General features: G+C 40.9%; 1 protein-coding gene across 3 annotated transcripts in view; it reads right to left on the bottom strand.

Annotated features, from left to right (window-relative positions):
* Positions 1-325: 325 nt before the first annotated feature.
* Positions 326-24,589, bottom strand: part of sh3rf1 (SH3 domain containing ring finger 1) — a 37,290-nt gene continuing 13,026 nt past the window's right edge. For 2 of the 3 annotated variants that reach the window (XM_084722672.1, XM_084722674.1), the window contains exons 3-12: positions 13,519-13,794; positions 12,859-12,954; positions 10,711-11,016; positions 7,595-7,705; positions 5,118-5,245; positions 4,152-4,322; positions 2,947-3,230; positions 2,539-2,858; positions 1,123-1,475; positions 326-965 (exon numbers count right to left, since the gene is read on the bottom strand). In XM_084722672.1, the coding sequence (XP_084578798.1) occupies positions 797-965; positions 1,123-1,475; positions 2,539-2,858; positions 2,947-3,230; positions 4,152-4,322; positions 5,118-5,245; positions 7,595-7,705; positions 10,711-11,016; positions 12,859-12,954; positions 13,519-13,794 (2,214 nt within the window). In that variant the 3' untranslated portion in view covers positions 326-796. The remainder of the gene's footprint in view (positions 966-1,122; positions 1,476-2,538; positions 2,859-2,946; positions 3,231-4,151; positions 4,323-5,117; positions 5,246-7,594; positions 7,706-10,710; positions 11,017-12,858; positions 12,955-13,518; positions 13,795-24,589) is intronic. The other variant, XM_084722675.1, reaches the window with a different exon arrangement.

Raw genomic sequence — 24,589 nt, 5'->3', positions numbered from 1 at the left:
ACAACCCAACAACAAACTGCCAAATTGAGGCAGCAGGAGATCAGCAATTCCAGTGTTGTGCAAGGCAAAATTTTGCCTACAGAGTTTGGTTGGTTTTCCAGCTGGCTTTTTTAACAGTGATTTTCTGTTAGAAAAGGCTGTCTGACGGCATAGCATATGCTTAAACTGATATTGATTTTTTAGGTGGAACATTTTGATGTGTCTAAATTAGCAAATATGTTGTGGATCCAGTCCACAGCAGTAGATTACTTAGCTTTCGTTCTAGTACTCCTCTCTGCTTCTCCTAACTGGCGACAAATCATTAAGTACTTCATATGACCCCACATCAAATAATCCAAACTATCCCTTTAATGTGTTGCACTACAAAAAGGCTGATCTATGAAATAAGTTAAAATGTGTAATATATCTATATCAACAGTTCATACTGGTTGTTTTAGGACTAATCATCTTTGTGTCCTTATGTACAATAAAGTGAGGAACAGTACAAGGCACACATTTAACAGCTGAATTGTTACAAAGATATAAATAACCAACAAAAAGGAAAAGTTCATGAGTAGTGTTCTCTCCTTTAACTCTGTCCACTGTACTTTCAATGACAACATATTCTGTTCTTCTCTGCAGCTCTCTCTTGTGTGTCACTAGTGTACTTTTTTCCAGTGACCAGAGTTTCACTGTGTCACTGTGACAGTCCTGTCCCGGCAACCTTGTGAGTGGTGATCCGTTTGGTTTGTACGGTGAGACACTACATCACAGCTGGCGGCGGTCAGATGGTTCACGGTGGTGGTGACCATGTGTATTAGATGCTGTCTACAAAGCTGCCAGGGAACAGTCCGGTCCTGCCGTTCCTTTGCAGTGTGCCTTTGAACCAGCCGTCCTCCCTCTTCCTGTGAACAAACACAATGTCGCCCTCCTTAAGTTCCAGCTCGGCCTCGCTCTGGGGAGGATATGACACCACCACTCTGTACCTGGGGAGGACAGCCAGAGCCACAGTCAGTGACTGATACATGCTGCAACATTAACGACTGATAATACCTGTAATATCCTGTTACACTTTCTATGAACAGAACAGATTACAGATCAGTCACAAACACGAACGAGGCTGTGTAACACAAGTCAATGTACCTCTCACATATGATGGGCCGTGCGTCATGTTGTTGAGATAAGAGAGAGGAGCATGGCTGGCGAGGAGGAGGAGCAATAGGCGCACATCCGTCAAGGGGACTGCTCTTCCGATGAGAGGACTCTGGGGCTGAGGAGGATGAGGATGAAGAGGCAGAAGCTACAGCAGCAGCAGCAGGTTCAGGCTCGAGGCAGCTGACGGAGCCGGAGGGAGGAGAGGTGTCGGGGCCCACTGCGCCGTGTAGCACCTCTCCAGCAGCAGCCTGTTCCGCCTCCAGGGTAGGAGAGGAGGGCGGTGAAGGACGAGACTTCTTCTTATTCGAGGACAACAGCTTCAGAAGACTTTTCTTCTCTCTCTGCGGCAACAACAGCAACATATATTTTCTTTTGGTTAGAGAACTGAAACAACTCCTGAGGCAGTGAGGAAGTAATTTTCACAAAACACAGGCAGGTAGACTCTAGTGCCTGGAAGTATCCGTTTCTTATTCTTAGTGCAGACAGGTTTTCAGTGTGAAACATCATAGCAACTGTTTGTGAAACGACTGAGCCTGGTCAATATGGACAAAATCAAATATCACAATATTTTTGACCAAAAAGTTGGGATGGGTGAAGCCAGTCTGTAAGATTTATACATCGATTCTCACAAGCTACTCATTTGGTACCGACTCCTTTAAAAGAACAATAGACAATAACATTATATAAATACAAAACATTGGTGGCTGCATCACTCCAAACTTTTTCAGCACTTCTGCATATTGTTCATGGTTTTTAACAGCCTTAACATTTTCATTTAGCTGTCCCATGTCACTTTGCTACTTTTCACTTGTAGATAAAATCCAGCAAGAGGAAAGAGCCACACAGCAGCCGGCAGCAACAACACTCCCTGAAAGTTATAAGGAGGCTGAACAAAACAAGAAGATAATTAATTTTATTACCATTTTAATTATAGTATTTTTGTACATTTTTCCCCTTCTTAGCACAAACTGATATTTTGATAAATAATCATCGGTAATGTGGATATAATAATTATGTGAGTAAAGGCAAATAACAGCTATAACAATCTGATAAGTTTTGTAACGCAGCTTTTAAACCAGGAAAAGACAACAACTATACCATATCACAATATCCAAAATCTAAGATGATATCTTGTCTTGTATTACAATATAATATCAATAGATTGCCCAGACAGAATAAACAACAGAAAGACAGAAACAAATCTTGCAAAATAATACTATCATCTTATTGTTCACTGCTGGTGAATCCTGTCAGTGTGATTAGCATCCTGACAAACGTCATCAGGAATCTCAGCTATTCAAGGTATTTCAATCATCTGGCAAGTTAGTCAAATGTGCTAGATATTTACATAATACATATATATCAAATAGATCAATATATATTAGATATTTAAATAAATCCAACCTTGACATCCTTGTCCAGTCGGCAGGCCAGAGCCGTGCTGTTAGACGCAGGATTAAGAGCAGAGGTGTTCACAGGGCCAACAGGCACAGTGAGGATAGGTACGGGTCTCAAAGCGTCACCCTCCAAGGATGCAGCACTGACATTGGGTGGGGTTAGAGAGGCAGCAGCACAGCCCATTGCCACTCCGGCCCGGGTGCAGCCTTGGGCGGGACTGGAGGAAGGCTGTGGACACACTGCGAGATGTGGAAGATAGGTGACGGGTGTAGCAGACTGGATAGGCGTCACTGCCGCAGTGGGCCGGTCCTGACTGTGACAAGCAGCTGCAATGGGATATAAAAAAATATTTTTACACATCTAAGACCTGTTTCATGACACAGCCTACATCAAATTTCCTCTCAATGAATTTACCTGTCCTGACTGCATTGCGAGCCTGATTCACAGTCATCTGGGAGGTGACGTGCAGAGGGACTTTTGGCTGTTGTCCTGTTGCTGTTTGAGCTGCTGTTACCACAGCTGCAGGCTGGGAGATGGTGGGTACAGCGCTGGAGCACACGGTGAGGGGTTTGTTGAAATCAGGACCTGGAACAATGGCCCCGAGGGGAGCAGATGAGGGGCTGACGATTGTGATTCCTCTGCCGGCCTGAGTGCACAGACTCATGGGAACTTTGGGCTGGGTGCTCCCTGACGCTGTCCTGAGGGGAGAGGACATAAGGACAGGTGAGACCTTGCAGCCTCAGGTAACAGGAGAACATCTCACCAACAGGAGGATTTTAAAACTCATCAAATTTATGAGATTTTCATTCTTCTGAGGTGCAACTACACTGCCTTGCCAAAAAAAGGTCACACACTATAATATTTCACTGGACCACCTTTAGCTTTGATTGTGGCACCGTGTGCAATGTCACAACATTTATTTCTGTCCCCCACAGGCTTGTACAGTAGGCACTAGGCATGATGGGTGCATCACTTCATCTGCTTCTCTTCTTACCCTAATGCACCCATCACTCTGGAACAGGGTAAATCTGGACTCATCATGACCACATTTCAAAATGTAGAAACATGAACAAAATATCTCTTAACACTCCATATGTTAATTTATCTTTGTACACTTTTTAGTTTTTGAGACATGCTCATTTGTATGAGCTGAGTGCAAAGGAATTTTGATTTGCAATAGAAATATTTCCCAAGTGCCTCTATTGGTTTTTTTGCTTATTCTGATGTCATTTCTCAAAACTGCTGACTCAATGCCATTTCTTTCATTCTCTTTCTGACATGAACTATTGATCTGCCTCTTGACACCATGTTTTTACTGCATGTCATACAAGATGGGATAAAATACAGAAGCCTTAGCTTCCTGCTAAAAAAAGAATGAATGATCTTGTAATTATGACTTCTATTTTGGATTGATTTGAACTGAAGCATGCAAACAAAGATCTCCCACAGCCAGCAGGGGTCTGCCCATGGGAGGACAGTTTTCAGAGTGTTAAAAATCACAACCAGGTGTAATTATTAACTTGTGGCTGTGCATTACAGACAAATAGATGTGGAAGCAGGCATGTGAGTGTGCAGTATGTTGACAATAATAAATGAGTGACTGTGAATTAATGACTGACCTGCTGACTGGGCTCATGTAGTTCCCAGGGAAGACTCCGATCTTGCCAGTATGCATGGAAGTGCCCTTGAACCAGCCGTCCTGACAGCGTTCCAGCACCAGAAACATCTCTCCTTTCCTCAGCTCCAGCTCATCCTCCTTACGGGGAGTATAGGGGAACATGGCCACATAGCTGAAACCAGAAACAAAAATGAAGAATTTAAACAAACAAACAAAATAGACACACACACCAACAAGGAGCTAACATGAGCTAATGTGGAGGATTTTCTCCCTTATGGAAATAACGGCAGTTAAACATTTTGTACAGTGTGCCATTTGTTGGGGATTTATCCCGCTGCTTTGCTGTGCATCTGTCATCGTCTCCTCTGAGACCCTCCAGTAGAGACTGTGGCCTCTGACCCAGAGAAAATCAGCACTGGAGGACAAAACAATTTGTGGGTCATCTCTCTACAGCAGCGCAAGAACAGGCCTGGAATGGCAGCAAGGACAATAGAGGAGACTCAGCTGGGATGTTTTCAGTCTGCTTTCAGTGTTGGGAGGGAGGGAACATAGATGCCTCAGAGTCTGACATGCACACACAGGCAGATGAAGGCAGGAGGAGTAGGCATGAGTGGATCTAATTCTTATCAGGTGTGTGGAGGAGTAATGAGGGTAAAGGTGAGGGAGGTCAGGAGTCAGGGGTGAGAGAGAGGATCTTCCATGGGACCCAGGAGACTGTCATCCACAGGTTTTGACCCCTTCACCTGTGCACATGCTCACACTTTGCAGCCTCACACTGACAGCTGAAGGGGAGGGGGGGGGGGGGGGGGGGGGGGGGGTGTCACAGACAGGCGAAGATTTCCCCCCGTCTGAACCGAGCATTTCAATCGAGGCCCTGGGCCATCACTGTGCACAAACCGTTTCTGACATTTCACTGCACATTTAAGAAGACTGCATATTTTTGTGTGGGACTGTTTTTATAACTCACACTGTGGGTCTTTGTCTCCCACTTTGGTCGCTTATGCTGGGGGAGGGTCTCTGTCCAGCAGCCAATGAATATGCTGCTCCGTCGACAGAGGACTGTGGGGGAGGAGGTGGGGGCGGTGGGAGAGCATCCTGTAAAAAAAAGAAAAAAAAAAAAGAATAGAAAATCATATTAGCAATTAGACAAGATCGACAACTAATTACAGTTTCACAATTCATTTATTCCCTTAGTGTGAAGCAGACAGACAAAAAGAAGTAACATGAGCCCTAAAAAACAGAGAGTACGGTGTTGCGTAAGTTGAGAAACCAGTTTGTTTATGAGAGAGAAAGAGAATGAGAGATCATCTGTCATCTGGGATATTCCCTCCGGTTTGCCGACACTGAGGGAGAGTCTGGTTTGGCAGACATTATCGTCTTGTCCCCGACTTCCCCTTTGCAACTGAGAATTTCCTACTCTGCTTGTTTGTTTGTTGCTAGGAGACCACATAGCTATAATCCATTGCAGTATTTAATTGGGACCATATGAAAATGAAAAACATGTCTGTAGACACACTTCAGAGGAACCCTCAAACCGAGCACGAGTGGATTCATCTTGACTCACTTGTTTTCCCTTGTCGATCTTCTGTAATGTCAAAAGAGACTCAAGCTTTTGACTAGAGGTTTAATGATCTCAGCATGCTTCTAGAAGAGCCCTAACATTTTCTGTCTTTTGTGCGCTACTAGATTACAGGATTTAAAATCGAGTCCCCAGTCTGTTATGTCAACATGAAACACATGAAAACAACATAACACTATACATATTTTTTAGAAAATTTAAAAAACTAAAAGCCCAAACAAGAGTGTTAGAACGATGACAAGAACTCCTACACCTTGGAGCAAGATCAGTCTACCCGTGCTCAACACTGCCGGCACTGAGCAGCAGAGTAATAGCTTCCATGACACAATGGTGGAGCGGAGTGGCACTCAGACGGCCCCCGTGGTATGTGTACAGGCCTACGTGTGTATGTGTGAGTGTCGATGTGCATTTCAGTTCACTGCTGACGCTTGAGCTGAGATAATTAGGTTGCCTGCGGGCTAGAGAAATCATCTGTACAAAAACATCATGTAGTGTTCCCAAGTGAAGCGGAGAGCTCAACCTTTTGTGTACACATTCCTGCTCATTCAAAAACTCCACATGCCAGAGCATACACATAGACAGACAGGAAGTATGCCTGCTGTTTTGTGTGTGCTGAAGGGATTTCTTGACATTTTTAGTCAGACTGATTTTTTTTCTCCCCTTAGCAGAAACAACAGAGACAAATTCATTTCTTCTTAAAAGATTCTTACGTGTTGCTATCTTTGTGAAATAATAAAGCTACTGTATCTTATTCGACACAGGATCCAGATTAACACAGTTTCTGTCTGCACAGCCTGAAGTAACTTTGTTGCTTGTTGGCAGCTGATGAGAAGAGCCCTGAGGCTTCAAATCTAAACAAACTCATGTTCTCAGGGGAAAGCAAAAGTTTTGAACAAAACATTACTGTGCGTACTGGTTAACTTAAGCACGTCTACCATTTACATTTAATTTTCTTTTGTAATATTTATGCAAACATGTACAATCCTTATATTCCTGCCATTTATTATATTATCAGTAAACTGCTGCATTAAGAGAACAAGTGAATTACATGGATACAAACAATGCCACAGAATGACACATTCACACACAAAAGGGTCAACTGTCTAAAAAGAGTAATGTGAAAATACTCTCAAAGGGACCAAAACCACAATTACATTTATTTCCTCTGGGTTGTAGTGCTATTTATCTATCTAGATAGTTTTGCTGTGAGTTGCCAAGTTTTGGAGATATCGGCTGTAGAGATGTCTGCTTTTTGTTCAATATGATGGAAGCAAATGGACCACGTGCTCAAAGCACCACAAGCTTTGAGCACCACAAGCCTTGTGCTCATGACAGGATGGGATGTAAACACGAATGGTGTCCTCCTCGGCTGACTTAACATTATGAACACTGAGCTACCTAGCACAGTCATACGCTTGGCAGATGTAGTTCTGCAGAAAGACAATAGTTCCCCACATGAAACTGCTCATAACAAGGTCTGTGGATTATCTTGAGTAACCAGGTCATGATTTCTGTAAAGAGATATTTCCATTATATTAACAAAGAAGGCAGACATCTCTCATATAGAATGACATATGCACACGAGTCAACTGTCTAAACATAGTAATGTGAAAATAGTCCTATAAAAAATAAAATAATAAATAATTAAATAAATAATAAAAAATAAATACATTTAAAATATGAATGTATTTTCTTTGGCCATTCTTTGTCATGACAAATATATCAGTGGTTTAGTATTCCAAAAATAGCAGCGTGCTAATTTTGAACCCATTACTCCAATGACGTTTAACTAATTTGCTGGTGCTTTGTGTGGCTTTGTCCTAGTATTTGTAAGATTTATAAGACCTGTAGAGGATTCCACCTACCACAGGGATAGATGTGTAGCTTGTCTCCGAGGGAAACGTGAAGACCGTTGCTGTAGTAACAGGACTACTAGGGGGCGGGGTCACGATTAGTCCAGTTGTGCAAATGTGTACCTGTCAATAAAATACACACAATAAGGAATCCACAATGTGGGGTGAGCTACACTCACTCATGAAGAATAGAAATGTGCTAAAAATATTCTCCCTTTCTCCTGTCATATTCTATGTAAATGACAGAGAACAGTGATGGACACATGTGGGATTGTATCCTGGTGACCATAACCACAACTGTGGTCTGATGATCTGATTGGCCAATTAAAAACCAGGTGACCACACAGCAGGACATTTGATTGGGCATATAAAGAGAGGTAGGTTCTCCAACCAGTCATCCACGTGAGTCATGGTGGTGTCCTGGTAACAAGGCCACACTGTTGGACACACAATGTCTCCCTGTAGCCTGTGGTCTGTCTCCATGCATGACTGCTCCACACAGAGCCGCCTCTTAAGGTGAACCTTTCAGAAAGCAGACAGCCTCAGATTCAATCTTCACTGCTTCCTTATCTATTGTGCTCTGGGTGTGCCGAGGGAAAGCCAAATGTAACAGTGTGCTCAAAGGTGAGGCTGTTAGCGAAATGGCTGCATGGAACCAAATAAATAACACAACAGAACAATCAGTTATTCTATGCTAATTTCAATAAATAAATTTCCTTTAGAATTTAGGAAGAATGGCATCAATGGCAGCCTGTTTTCATTGGTGGAAAATTTTTGCTTGTCTTGTCTTTGGCATTGTTAGATAAGAGGCGTGTTCATTTCCAAGACGGGAACTACTCAGCCCCCTAGGCAACTGGGGCTTACCTTTGTTGTTTTTGTCTGAGTATTGGAAGGAGAGAAGATGAGTAGAATTGAAAGGGGAGAAAGGAAAGGAGAAGAGGCTGTGCATACAGTGCCCGGAAAGTCTCTATTGTGTTTTTATGAAATACAGTGATCTGTAAATCAAATGTATTGTTAATTCTATTGTCACTGGGGAGGTTCACTTTACAGGCAAAAATATAAGTTTCTTTTATTCTAAAAGTATCCTGATAATGATTTGTGGGAAAAGTCTGGAGTCATTAAAAGCGTGATTACACCTTCCTCATGGATAGAAGTCCTTGATGATACATAATTAATATAAACATGAAAGGTTTTGGTTTGAAAAAAAAAAAAAAAGAAGATCCTCAAGATCCACTTTACAGTAGACAAGCACTCTATTTGTCTCTCTTCTCACAAAGAAGCACATAAACACACACGCTTCAGATGAAAGATTGATGATTGAGCTTAATAGGGAGTTCTGAAACATAGTATTTCACAGAGTCTGCAGTACATCCAGACACAGAACACAGAATCAACGCTTGGGTGAAAAAACAAACAGAGAGGCAGAAAAATAATATAAAACTTGAGCTAGCTACAAGCTCTGAGAAGCTCTAAGTGGGAAAACAAAGCAGATGTGGTGTACAATACAAAATCTGTCTCTGAAAACACAAGGTCCTTAAAAAATCTGCTTTCATACCGTTTACATAAAAAAAGAAAAAGACAGCTATTGTCTGAACATGCCAGCCAGTGTTAAAGGTAATAAGTACATGGAAATAACCCTGAGACAGATCACCTTCACCTGATCAGATTTTATGCTTGTTATCAAACTTCTGATATCACTTACAGAATACTGACAGAGAGTGATCAATTAATTACTGTAGTTATAAATCATCATATAATGGGTAACACCTACTTCATTAATTTCATACACAGTTTACTTTAAGGTCCAGCGTGTAGGATTTAGTGGCATCTAGTGATGATGTTTCAGATTGCAAATGTGAAACTTGCGAAAGGCCATATTTAGAGCCTGTGTTTGGTTTGTCTGCTCTGGGCTGCTGTAGAAACATGACTGCAACTAGGCAGCCTTCAGGGTGGAGGACCTGCGGTCTCTGTAAACATAAACAGCTCATTCTAAGGTGACACTGACAAATATATGAGATGGATATATTTTATTGTCTACAATGACATCAGGGCACTGAAATAGTAAATTTTTGGTATTTATAATTCAAAGAAATACTTGGCACATTTCAATACCAACAGAGACCCGATATGGCTGTGATCTGTCAATATTGGGCTGATACTATCGGTCATCCAATATATCAGCACATCTCTATATATTATATTCAATTTCTGCCATATTCTGCCAATAGATCTCTATAAATCTTACACACTGGACCTTCAATTCTAAGTTTTCTATTTGTATATATAGCAATTACAGCCACAATTGTCATTGACAATGAAATTCTCCTGCTCAGGTTCCCTCTGACCTGTAAATGAGAATTTCATTGTTTAGTATTGTCATTAGTTGAACGTTTTAGTTTGAGTTATGAGAGACTCAGGCGCAGATAAATCAGCAGGACACTTGTCTTGTAAATGTCTGTTGTTCTGACTGTCTAACACCAAGTCGAAGTTAATCTCCAGAGGCTGGCAGCCATAAAGCTGCTGTGAGTTCCTGTCATGTCAGGATTGGTGTGGAAACCTTGAGGGCTGAGCTGGAGTCGTTTTTGCGGACGAGTGGAGTCACGCATCCATGATTTCAAACGCTTGGATGGAGCAATGGCCTGTTTGGTATGATGGGGGGAAAAGGGAAGTCAGCCTAATTGCTGACAGAAGGAGAGTGGAGTCTTTGAAAAGCAACAAACATCTTGTGAAAACAAAAAGAGCTGAGGCTGGACTCCAGTTGCATTATTGTGTGTTGTGTTTTACAATTCTGCAATTAAATACCACTGAAAAGGATACTGACAAATCATCAAGTCATCTCATCCGGAACATTAAAGAATGCCATAAAGTGCACGCTAAACATCAATAAGCAACATAGTGAGGGTGCATAATAATGTTTTGCACATTTCTCCATTTTGTGTTAAGGGCCACATCCTTCTACATAATGCTATAGATTGGGGGAAAAAAAGACAAAACAACATCCTATTAAAGGACAAATGGAGCTTATTTGTCATACCTCACACCACAGCAAATGACCTTTCTCTTTTTAGTCAACACAATGAGTACAACTTCTGGGAAGGGACAGCTTCCTTCACCCTGTGTCTTCTTACCTGTGAAGGTGCGCTGCAGGAAAGCCCCCCGCTGATCTCTCCGATCCTGGCGGCTGCTGTGGGATTGCTGGAGCTGATGAGGACCGGCCCACTGATCTCCATGGAGTGCCGCTGGGGGGGAGGAGCTAGCATGGGTTTGTGGGACATGGTGAGAGAGGTGAAAGAATGTCGCTTCTTGCTGTTCTTCTTCTCCCCTGCCCGCTGAGCACCATTGCTCTGGGGCCCTGAGGAGGCCCCCTCACCAGAGTCTCCGTTGGAGTCCGACGGCTTGTCCAACTCTATAAGCTGCCGAGCTGCCGAGTTGAACTGCAAGAGAGAAAGAGAGGCGGGGGGCAATGAAGAGAGAGTAGTAAGGTGGAAATAACAGATAGAGGGGAGGGAGTGGTGGAGCTGAGAGTATTAAAACGATCATGAAAACTGTCACTCTCTATAACAAAGTTGATTGTCATGGAAGGCCTCTGTCTTTATCTAGTCAGTAGAGATGTTGAGCAGCAGAATGCTCTACTGAAGGGCTGGATGATTTTGCTAAAAATAATATTTCAGTATCTTTAACCTATGCTGAAATATCCAATATATATTTTGATATACACATTTTTTCTAAAACGTACTGCAAATTCTCAAATAATGCAAACGTGATGATTTTATAGAATATGAGTCATTGCTGTAGATTAAACTACTAATATTAAACAGCAAGACTGGGTGGTATAGACAAAATCACATATCACAATATTTTTGATCAAATACCTTGATATTGTGACATTACTGTCAGGATGACTATTGGTGCATTCACAAAATATTAACATTATGAGATTTTTGAAAATGTAAATGTAAATGTGGATATAATGACAAAGTGGGTAAAGAGAAATAATAGAACAACTCGAAATGGTAAGCTCAGAAAATTACATAAATTTACTGTAATGCAGCCTTTAAAACCAGGATAAGACAACACTTATGAGACATCATCCTGTAACAATATCCAAAATCTAAGATAATATTGAGTCTCGTATTGCGTTATTGATATAATCGAATATTGCGCAGCCCTGATCTATTGGGTTGTTACATTGGACATATTAGTCTGCAGGAGTTATGGTTCTAAGCAAGCTCTGAGAGTGCAGGCCTTTTCAGGCACCTGTAAGGTAAAAAAAAAAAAATCAAAGGAAGAACACCAAAAAGGTCTCAGTTAATCACAGGGTGCTCTCACTTGCTGTCACACGTTGCCCCAAGCAGCTCCCTCTACTTAAGACATAAAAGCTTCGATCCAGGAGACAGCCTGTGTCAGCAGCACATTAAGTCAAAGGTAGTCTTAAATTGAATGAGGTTAATCTTCCTTGCCTGGTATTTTCTTCTGAAATCTACATGTCTCACATAAAATGTAGATTAGTGTATATAAACAACCGAAAATGCAACATAAGCTCTTAAGGCAATGAAAAATCAATGACCTATATATTCAGTAGCTGTGCACAATCAAAAGAACACTTTGGGCTGCTCTATACATTTTAGATGGTACTGCATTTGCAGCTTCATTATGAAACACAAGCATGAGTGCATACCATCTAGTTAGATGACAACAAAATAAAATATTCTGCTACAGTGGCTCCTGCTGAGCAAAAACAAAACAATGCACAGCTTTAGATATAATCTGCATTCTGTCTCCTCACTCAGTTCATAAAAATATGAATATCAAAAAGGGTAGAAATACACATGAAAGGAATACAGAAACCTGTCACAGCCCTTGAAAAAGGAGTGCTCTTCTTTAGACTAACCTCAATATACTTCAATCAGTATCTTTCCTGCATGTTTATAATATTCATAACAATAGAATGCACACTGACAGCTTTTAAGTGAAAAGTGAAATCATCTTTGAAGGACAAAGATTTGCTTCATTCTGACAGGATTATTCTTAAAGCTTTTAAGTGAGACCTGTGGAGCTCAGAGAGGGAGAGACAGTGACTGCCTGAATCTTCAAAGACATGTTTAGTGATACTATGAAACATATGAGCATTTCAAAAAGGAGGAAGGTATCATATGCATTCTGCAGGATGTATACAGAAAGAAGGCGGTGTTCAAAGCACTTTGCTGATCTTTGCAGGGCACCTACTGCACTAATGACTGATGACTTTTTGACATGAATTTAGTTCATTTTCTTACCTCAACATATGAGATGGGGAAAATTCCAATTTTATCTCCCAGCATTCCCTCTGCCCAGTTTTCATCCACTCTGCGGATCACAGTCAGGATATCATCCTAAAATTCAAGAGAGAGGGGTGTTACATGAGGAAGAATCTAATTAAGAGTGCTGCTAACTAAGAGTGTTTCTCATCCTTGAGGAACAAACAGTGAGCAGAAATAATGAGGCAGGGACAATGTTTTATTAAAAAGGACATGCCCGAGAGTAAAAACACTAGAGTCTGAGGCATGGCATTCTGTTTGGAAAACTACTTAGTAAGCGTGTTTCTGTTTTTGCTCATGTGGCATATAAACAACTGATGACAGAATGCAAAAACATCAAAGTATGTCCCAAACAGCTGGTCAGACATAACCACTCAATTACTGTAGTTAAGCTGTGCCTTGCTCTGTATGGCATTCATTCTGTCCAGCTTAATTACAGCTGTTCATCAAGAAGTCTGGCTCAAAATATAAACCATTTCTCTGGGCGTTTCAGCTGACAGCCCTTACATTCTAACGCATGCATAACTTGAGAAAATTAATGCTTAGAAGACAGAGTGTCACTGTAATGAGAGGTATTTTTGTTTTACTACAGTGACCACGTGGCAGAACAGAGGGTGTTGCAGTGCTACTGTGTCTCACCTTGGAGAAGGGAAGACAGTCTTTGTCTGCCTCCTTGTCTTTGAGCTCAAAGTCATAGAGAGCTTTGCACTGAGGTGGTGGTTGTGGCAGCGGCTTGATGACCTGGACAAAGTTGGTGGGGAAGAAGCCATGGACTCCACCCATCTCCCCATGGTACCAGTTCTCGTCCACTTGTCGGCGCAGGATGATAATGTCACCCTTGCTGAACTTGAGGTCTCCTGGTTCCTTGCCATCATAGTTGTAGAGCGCCTTTGCACAAGGGAGCTGGGGTACACCCTACAAATCAGATTGAGAGTAAGATGTACAGTGTATTTCTGTATAACATTACTTATGCTCATCATTATGCTACTCCAGTTTGTAGTGGAGTAGGAGTTGAGTTGATGGACTTAGAAGTACTATGTTTGTTTAGAAGTACTAGAGTTGAAGTATAACATATGAAAATGGTTATTCTAAATTTTGCAATTTATACTGGTTATCATCTCCTTGATCACTAATATCAACATCATATTGGCCCTGAAAGAAACATATCAATCGATCCCTATTGAAAAGGGGGCAAATTAAATGTAGTTAGTATGCTTTCTAAATTTGTTTCTGAAATGGTAATGAAGGAATTGTTCACATTTTAAAAAGTAGGCTATAGGAACTGCATTGGTCGAATGACAACTCTCGGAAAAACTCACAAAACAAAAAACAATGCAAGAATTAATAAAAAATAATGCAAAAAATGATTAAAAATAATGAGTGAACTTTCAATCCTCAAATAAGCATTCCAAATTTGGAAAAAAAAAAGATTCTGCTTTCTCTTTGTGAAGTTAGATCAGGCTCATACAAAATGAATCACCAACCAAAAGCACATTTTTCAGAAAGGTACTAAAGCAGTGCTGTAGAACCGTGAAATGGAAAATATCTAAGCTGAGCCTCAAAAAACACACAAGCTAGTAAACAGTCCATATAAAAGCCATCAGATTTCAAAACAGTGTTCACCGTCAGTCTTACCTACCCTGAATCAACTGGAAACCAGGCCCTGTAAAAAAATTAAATTTGCATGTTTTTTGGACACTATTGGAGTTGTCACAATACCAGAATTTTAAACTTTCATACTTGTATAAAGAACATACTCAAAAAAGGTCCTAGGTACACAAAATAAGATTTTTTTTTTCCTTTAAAAAAGAGCATTTGGGGGCTTTTTAGCCTTTACTGACAAGACAGCTGTAGATTTTCAAGAAACAGGGGAGAAGAGAGATGCAGCAAAGGCCTGCAGGTTGGAGTCAAACCCACGACCACTGCTGAGAGCCTTTGCTCACACTGCTTAAAACCCAGGGCTCACACTCTTCCAAGTGAGCTAATTTGGTGCATCTATTCATTTTTTTTTTCAATTAATACCCTGCACACAGTGCTGGTGCAGAAAAAGTCACTGAACACCGTCTGCTTTTGCTGCATAGCTGAAGTCTTTGTTGACCTCATGAGCACTTACATCAATTTTTTCTAGCTTCCATATTAGAATTACTGATAGTGTGTCATTTTAAATAAACTATTGAAAAAATACTGAAGTATCAATATTTTTGACAACCTTAGACAATACAAACAAGAAGGATACAGAAATCTGTGAGAGCATGTCTCCACAGAGTCAGTAAACTGTCCAATCTGTTCGCTGATAGTGAAAAGGTCTGTGTTGTGAGTTCACAGTTTAAGTGTGATGAGCCCGGCTGGTTGTGACTAGCTGACTAACGCCTTCAGAGGGCCCAGGGCTCTGTCCCTTTATCTTGCAGAGGAAAGTTTTGTATCTCAGCCTGCTCGCCTCGAGTCCTGAAAGGGCCATTCAGGGAATGACAATCCAGGGAAAGAGGGACAGCAAGTAAGGGGGGAGTAGCAGGATAGAGAAGCATCAATGTACTCCATTCAGGGTGGGCGTCCATGAGGAAGGCTTCAGTCCAAACCAACCCCCCACCATTTATCCCACTGCTGTCAGACATCTTTCGCAGTGATCAGAATCACAAACACTACTAACTGACTGGATCTAAACTATGGAAGTGAAACTACGGAGTCGATGAGGAGTATAGACAGTGACAAGAAATATGTCTAAAGCTCAGGCAGATACTGGCACAGTGCAAAAGTGAGCCAGAAAGAAAGGGGTTAAAACAGAGTTTGGAGCAGGCTCTGCAGTCTTGTTAAAGGCTAATGAACCGTTTAAAGGCTCAGAGGAGAATAAAAGTACAGAATGAGCCGTGATGGTGAGCCAGGGTGACATTACCCTGCTGCAGAGAATCACACAGCCTAAAGCACAGAGCCAATGGCTCTCTGGCTCTGCTGGTCCAGCCTGTGGGGAGAGAGAAGTGGGAGGAGGGGTACTGCAGCCCCTGCACACTGCACTGGAACTGGGCCTCCTTTCAGGGGGAAATGGGGCTTTTGAGCCCACCCAGGCCTGGCAGGGAGTTCCGTGATGAAAATGCAAATGAAAGTGGAAGCTCTGCCATTTTTGTTGCAAATGACAGATCAGGTTCAAGCTACACAAAGCCAGTGGGATCTAATTACATGGTAAATATGAAATGCTTGTCCCCTTGAAACTGTGAAGTTTGTAAGCACTTGTTTGTAGACTATGGCCAAGACTTAATAAAACCTTTAGCAGTAGCACAGTGCAAAGTCAGCATTGTTATGTAACTGCTTCCTCACATGGCAAAAGTGCACTCATAAAAGGTGTTAGAAAATAAAGTTTTGCATGTACAAAACACCGTATTAGAATAATATGTCCTCTCTATTTGCTATGTGAGACTGGTGGGAATTCAAGATTTCCCTATAGATTTCTACAATTAGTTTAGCAAATGTGTTTTTTCCTAGTGGAGATTTGTACTGGACAAAACAGACCAAACTCACTCCTGACAAGGTTTTATGTTTTCCTCTCACACTCTTAATGCCTCTTTCTCAGCTGGTTTTTGATCTCCCTATCCTGGCCTCATAAAAGAGGTACATTTCCATGTTTCACTCAACTTAACATAGTGAGAGTGAGAAAGAAAATCACAAGGGACTATGCAGTCTCTGGTTCTAAGAGGTGGTGTGAGTGTGCAAGACAGAGCAAAACTAGGGATGGGTGATGGCTTTGGGGGGGGTGATATCCGGTTTGTGTCCATGGAGACAGTGCTGTTGTGTCTGCAGTGGACCTGCGTATTAGAGCACCGTCGGTCCTGACGAAACATCCCCTTTGAAGATGAGAGGGGACTATGCTTCCAATAGGATTGAAAACTGAAAAGTTGCTACAACATAAATGCTATTAAAAAAAAGTTTCATCTCACGCAGCTGCTGGAAACACAAACACATCACGCACACAAATCGTCCTTGCCTTTGCCTCTTTAAAACCCTCCCCAGGCACAGGGTAAGACTGCTTATAGGTACATCACTTCATGAGTCCCTGCCACAGAAAAAGCCTGGTAAAAGACATCAACATCATCATCATTTTTCTGGTCTAAACAAGTTTTTTTTCTTTCACTCCCCTTCTCCAATTGTTCTATACATCTGCAGTGAAACTTATTGGAGGAAATTGCACAGCAGGATAAGCAACTGTTGGGTTGCTGTATCAGACTTGTGAAACTTCTGACTTCTAGCCTCTTTAAAGATTTTAAGTAAGTGATTACCCACAGTAGCAAAACCACACTTAAATCCTAGGAAACTAAAAAGCAGGCTGTGGGTTACAAGAGACTTGTCTTTATTTTCAGGACCCCAGCATGGCTTGATTATAGGGCTATTATTTTGACAGATATTGTAATTGAAATATGATTCAAGATTAGCAGCAATGGTGAAAATAAATAAATTAATAGAATAATTTGTTGTGCCAAACAATCATGAGTTCTTTCTTCTTGTTGAGAACAAGATTTGTAGGCCAGGCCATTTCTGCAGCACTATAGTGCATCATTATAATGCTGTTTGGCCACACATTTTACTTTTATATTGCACTTGTCCATATAGCAATTTCGAGAATATTTTGATTAACTGGGTTGTCCAACCGGATTATATAAACAATGCATGTAAAATAAAATCTTATACTGCACCTTTACTTTTTCTCATCCCAATACTATCAATATTCAGAAATCCAATGTTTCCATCCAGCAGCCTAACTGTATCAAACTTGTGGCATGTGGACAATCAACTCAGGCTCATACAATTGCTTTTAACTATGTGATCGCAAACACATCTCTGCACATCATGGCTGCCTTACGTATTCTTGTGTCCATTTGGATTGATGGCTTGTCCATATCCTCAGAAATCAACACAATGTGAACACAAATGTATGATTAAAGGGATAGTTCACCCTCACCCTCATGCAGATTGAAGAGGTTTAGTTTTTTTAGTCTACACAACACTGCGGGAGAAAACAACAACAACAAAAAACCCATAAGTTTTCTCCATATTGCTCATCGGGTGTAATCCAAGTCTCCTAAAGCCCCGGCAGCTCCTTTTAAACACTAATATCATATCATATCACTGGCCAAAGATAGCAGATAAGTGATTTGGCAACAAAAATATTTTGGTTCTCAGACAACTTGACATAATGAACATGTAACAGTAGTAAAGCATATTATCGGTTAAAATGAATGTTTTGAGGATTTAATGCATCATTACCCTGTATCAGCTCATAAACAGAGAATGAGACACAACAGTTCATTAAGTAGGCTTCACCCGGCAGCTGCTTTCACAACCTCCTCACACTCCGTTTTTCACTTGTAAATAGTTGTAACTATCAGAGAGAAACCTAATAGTCATTTCAATTGAAACATCTATCCCTAAACACCAAACTAAACTTGTCTTGCATTATAACAACAACCTGGGTACCAACGAAGACCCATAACTTTATTTGCCACTACAGTGTTAAAATATGACAGGGAACAGACTAATGAATAACTGTTCATTGAGGAGAAAAGACAGGGGAGATGGGGCCAGGTCTTAATTTGTCTTTAGACAAAGAAGAGTGCCTCCTCGTACGTGAGATTACATAACTTCAGTGGAAACAAAAAAATCTGAGCAAAACACAAGAAAACAAGGCTTAGACTTCTGGATTTTCTGGAAACGTATGTCGGAAAGCACTCATTTTCCTTTAGCAGCTGGAGGACTGGGTTGTGTTGAGGACAATGATTTGTTAGAAATCAGTATTCAAATATTAGACCTTCCACTTTCTTCAATATATTTTTACTTGCAGTAAAAAGTAATGCTAATGCTGTTAACCTACCCAAGCGTTTATGAGTGAGAGACAGACAGATAAACAGACAAAACTGGAGAAAGCCAGAGGAAAAGAGAGATTAGGCCCACTGTGTAGAGCATCAGCTGGTGTGTGTGCAATTACTCCTGTACTGCAGATAATGCAATTAGACCTGTGTGCTACAGGGATCTGGGTGTTATAGTGTTCTCTTCCACGGCACTGGATTATAACTGAATTACCCCAAGTGTTCTGCTCTACAGCGCAGCCAAATGTCAACAACCAGTGAGCAGACAGGCATAAAAACACAATGCATGCATGCATGCATGTAGTGAAGGTAAGACTAGGTCAAACGGGGATAACTGCACTAACAGTTTGCCTTTACACCATAATGTGTAAGAGACGCTTTAAAGAGAAAACAAATACTGTAGGTCTGTTACAAATGCACTGTTAAACTGTTATAAAAATTGTGCAAACAATCAACCAGCTCAACAAAATCACAATAAATTATGAGCCTGCTATACATTAGACATAACACTTCTACGACAGCTTGTCTTTACAGGGGAAACGTCAAGGTTACAGGTAGCTTTTGCTCTGTCAGCAGTTCAAGGGTGGTGTGTAACCACAGCAGACAGAAACCTTTACCCCCTCTGTGTAAGTGCCAGACATGACTCCACTCCCATATGGATACCTCCAGGAGCTCTACAGGGGGTGGAGAATGAGCAGGGGGTACTACTGCCAAAACAGTGTGTACAGGACGGGGTGGTGTGGGGGGGGGGGTCGTCTGTCTGGTTTGCCCTTCTACAAACATATCCAGGCCAAGACATGTCAGACGTTCTACCAGTGGGAGCACGAGCAGCATCTGCCACACTGACCAGGTGGTCATCATCGGACATTTGTTGTTCATTACCATGTTGCTGCTTACTGAAGATCTTGCCACCAACATCGTGGCACGAGTACTGACACATGATGGGAGGGAGGAATTCAGAAGGCATGGGCCATCTTGATTCCATTAGAGCTGCATTAGTTTAAATTGATTCCTAATGGCCTTTTTAATGACCACTGTAGAGCAGGATCCTTTCACTGCCTCCACCACACTTTCTAAAAACCTGAGGGCTTCTTGGAGCAAAATGCAGAACTGGGCTACAGACAAAGAGTGGCGGACAAAAGGCTTAGATATCAAGATTATGAAGCCAGCAGCCAGAAAGAGACTCTTATTCAGCAAAACTAACCAAGTCCACAAATGTGTGAGTGATTGTGTACACAAAATCAGAGCAGACACTGAAACTGTACATGTAGTAGTATATTCCTAACAATATTTTTTTAAGTTTTCTACATTTTTATTTTTTCATATATGTAGTCCGTTCTTCTATTAGCTGTTTGTCTTTTACAAGGTCTATTTGATATATAACTATGGATAAATCTGTTGTCTGATTGTATTAAGAATAGCTTTTGTAACTAATTAGAGCTGCAACATTTACATTTACAATTAATTACCAACTATTTTGATAGTCAATTAATAATTTTTGTCATTTTTCAAGCAAAAATGTCAAATATTTGCTGGTTCCAACTTCTTAAATGTAAGAATTTGCAGCTTTCCTTTGCCATTTATGATAGTAAATGCAGAATCTTTAGGTTTTGGACTGTTGCTTGGACAAAAGAAGAAATCTGAAGATGTCACTTTAGGCTTTGGGAAATTGTGATGAGCATTTTTCAATTTTTTTTGACATTTTATAAACTATTAATTGCGAAAAGAATTGCCAGAACAATGGATAATGAAAATAGAGAACTTTGTAGTGTTATCAACAGAGCTACTAACTGTTTATGGCATATTTTGGTTGCACTTTGAGATGAATGGGTCTTGATTTCTGCTGTGCATTCAAGTGGTATTTCCTCATGTTTGGGTTGAATAATGGTGGTGAATGTGAGCTGAATATCTGTTTTCCTCTTGGATCTCTGATTTTGAAAGTGTCCACTCAGACTTAAAATGGGTGTATTTCAGTATTTCCAAAAAGCAAAAACATGAGCCCAAGAATGATACAATCAAGGGGGAATAAAAATTGGATATACAATACGCCAAATGCTCACTCTGTGACATCAAATCACACAGGGACCTTCAGATGAGCAGCTCTTGTCACAGCTGCACCTCATGACACAGCTTACTCATCTGGAGCTGTTGTCTCTCTCTCAGTCTAAGACAAAAGGCAAACTTCCATTCTCTGGTTTCTATGGAAACTCCACACAGGAGGACTTTTTTTTGGGCTATTTATGGGCCTCTCGACGGTGCCGTGAATCTTATGGGAGAGAATCATTCAGAATCCAGCCAGTGTCCAATTCTGGCACCCAGGGCAGTAGTGAAGTTAATGGGCTACCACCTCAAAGAGACAGTTTGACATTTTGGGAAAAATGCTTCTTTGCTTTCTGACCTAGAGTTAGACGAGAAGATCAATATAACTGTTCTCTTGTCTGTTTGCTAAACATAGGCTAAGATTACGGTCAACAGCAGGTTAGCAACTTTTAACATAAACACAGGGAACCGGTACTATGGCTCAACTAAATCCACATACCAGCACATATATAGTTCATTAATTACTAAAAAAAATAATTAATACAAAGTAGGAAGTCTTTCTATCATTATGAAACCTTTAGGGTTGCAATAATTAGTCCATTAAGCGATCAATTAGCTCTTCGAAAGGCAATTAATTTTGATAATTGATAATCAATTAATCCTTTCAGCAAAAATGTCAAAAATTTACTGTTTCCATCTTCTTAAATTGAACGATTTGCTTCCTGTTGTTGTCCCAAACCAACAATAAAGATCGACACATCAACAAATGCTTAAATGTTAAATTAAACTAAAAAGAACTTGTGCACTATATAGTGAGGGAGCTTTTCCAATAATCATCTAGTTGTATTTCAGCCAACAGGAAATTTTGTATATTAATGAAATTATTACTGTGTTATGGCAATATTGGATTAGCAGGATTAGTGCATCAGTGTGATAAATTACTTAATTTGCCAGGTATTGATTTCACTGGCAAAAAATATTTTTCCATTTGGTGAAATAATGAGCCAGAATCAATCTTTGCCTGGCAAGTTTCCATGTTCTTTGATGGACCATGCTCCACTACGCCAGTACCAGAATTAAAAAACAAGATCAAGCAGAAATCAGAATCAATAAAATCTAAGCAACACCCCGCCCATGTGTAGTGGGAATCATTTATCTACTTGACTGCATTTTGTAAGGAGGGAAATAGGCAATAAACCATTCAAGCTTTCCAAGAGCTTTACCCTCAGACAACTCGCTGTGCTTGTTTGTTTCCCTCACTACATAGCAAATGAGGTCCCACACATTAGTCTACAGGCACGAAAACACTCCGAGCAGTCTGGAGGCCAGATGGAAGTTGGATCACATGTGAGAAGAACAGGAAGTTTTCAAAGGCCCTTGAAACTCTCCTCCTGTTTCTCCTGATGTTCTTCCATCTTCCTAGGTCAGCGTAAGCATCTTTCAGTTAGCCTAATACTAACAATCTGAGAGAGACAATATCCTCCACACCCTTGAATGGCAGTTACAAAACACGTCTCAAAGGTAAACACTCACTGACCGCAGCAATCTACAAATTTAATGCCACCTTGTAGGTGTAGCCTGCAGGCTCACAGGGATATAGCTGCTAGAATATCTCAGCTCTAAGAGGTATGACTTTGATCATACAGTCTCTGCAAAGCTGGCATGTGCAAAACCAGGAACTACATTGAGACGTCTGTCTTGGTGGTAAGGTCTACAAAAACATTTCACCACATGGATACACAATCAAGATGTTTCTGAGCTGGGTGCACTTAGTAAGCTATAGATTAATCATCAGAAAGAAAGCATTTTAGCAGGAAGGGAGTATGGATTTATGAGAAAGCATATGCACACACTGTAGAGCTGTCACACATGCGGTTTTCATGAAGCTCTTGTGTTTGGGTGTATGTGTAGGCTCTACTGTGAAAATGCAATTGCACGAAACCACTTACACATGAGCTGGCACATCTCCTTGTGCAGCATAATGTGTATGGGCTGGTTTCTTTACCTGGCTGGCCTCAGATGAGGAGTGAAGGCTGGTTCTGGGTGGCCCTGGGATCACCCAGTCTGCTTGTCTGACAAAAAACTGAAAGAACACAACTATTGAACTCTGTGCCAGTTCATACACTGGGCTTAACTCCTGTTCTCACAGGAACTTACTCACATTTCAAGGCAGACAGAGGGAACAAGGAAGCTAGATGCAAGCTAGAAAGAGAACAGTGTGAGATTAAAAGACTGGAAAGAAAATGAGGCAGTGGAAGCAAGGCACTACACTGGGTCAGTAGCCCTAACTCATCCAGTAAAGGAAGAACAATTGGGAGAGGCAAGAACTGTGGTACATGTGATGGATCACTGAAGACAATCAGACAATTAAAAGTTTATCTTAAAAGTTATATCAACCAGATCAAGAAATCAGTCACACAAATGCAAGCTGTAAGTGCATGTTAGAGGACATCATCCGCCTGATATCTATTTTCATTTGTGACACTCTTTGAATTACACAACCTTTAACCAAACTGTAACTATTTAAATAGGCTGGACTGAAGACAGTGTTGCCTGCAATTGCACTACTAATGTTTTCATGGACTACACGTGGCAATAGCTGAGAAAGCACCTCACCAATCAATATAATATTTGGGTAATCAGCAATGAGACAGTATCAGAGTTATCTTGATTTGTCAGGTATCTAATAATTTGGATTAGCAGTGGGAGAGGAGTTGCACATAGTAAGTTAGCTTGTATCCAAGCTACAGAGGGATTAGTTCACAAATGTCACAGTATCTGTGTATTGAGTACCAGTCAATATGAGCTGAATACTAAGCATTTCCTCTCATTACTCTCCACTGTGCTGGTGAAAGCGTGCAGTGTCTGTGGCCTTTTGTTTCTCTTAGTCATTCAGGGTGAGCCACCTGCTCTGCTCAGGCTGACTTCGATTTATGTGGACAGTTGCAAGTTAAGAGGAGATTCAACAAGGAACTTTAGAGCTACCTACTCTATAACCAATGAATCTCAAATAAAACCTGCTACAGTCACTGCTTTGTTGCCTCCCAGTTATCTTCTGTCTGTTTCTATTGCCTCCGAATTTTTCAATTGTCCAGTGTTGCATGTGAGACTAGTGGGCAACTGAAGATCATTTGCTTGCATTGGCTGGTATTTGTACGCCTCTACAGTGGACAAACAAAGCCAGGATATTGACACAGGACTGGCAAAGGGCCAAAGCACAAACACTGCATCTGTTCTCAGACTCTAGAAGCAGCACAGCACTGACCATTTTTCACTTTCTTAAGAAAGTGTGTGAGTGTTTGTCCATTCCACCCTTGACTCAACCCAGATGTAACATGTAGCTGCTAGGTTTCCTTTATGTCCACTGAATGCCAAGTGAGGCATCACGTACCGGAGCAAGACTAGAGGAGAAAATCTGACGTGCTTAGAGTTAGAGATCCTCACTAGTTTCTTGTTCCACTGCCAAGGTTTGCTGAATGGTTAGTCCTCAACAAGACTACGCAATTAAAGCAGTTACTCCATTTAACTAGTTTGTGTCAGTCCTACTCAGAAGCGTCATGGTTATGCTTTGCAAGTACAGTTCTGTTTTTACTTCACACTTCTGTAAAGTGCCAAACTGTGTCAAACTGTTATTTGTGTTGTGCAGGAGTGAATCCTAAGACCTGGTTCTCTCATGTCAAACTGAATGTGTTTTCAGTTGAATGTCTGAAAGACAGTCTGCAGTTAAAATTTTAAGAGAACTTTATGTTTTTTTCTATGATATAAACTAAATCAGTCATTGCGGTAGTGATGTGTAAAAGTGTATATCATCATAATGGCAA

Source organism: Lutjanus erythropterus, chromosome 7, assembly GCF_056507025.1.
Source record: "Lutjanus erythropterus isolate fLutEry1 chromosome 7, fLutEry1.hap2, whole genome shotgun sequence".
Lineage (NCBI taxonomy): Eukaryota > Metazoa > Chordata > Actinopteri > Lutjaniformes > Lutjanidae > Lutjanus > Lutjanus erythropterus.
Note: the sequence above shows the minus strand (reverse complement) of the source record. Positions and strands in the feature narration are given on the sequence as shown.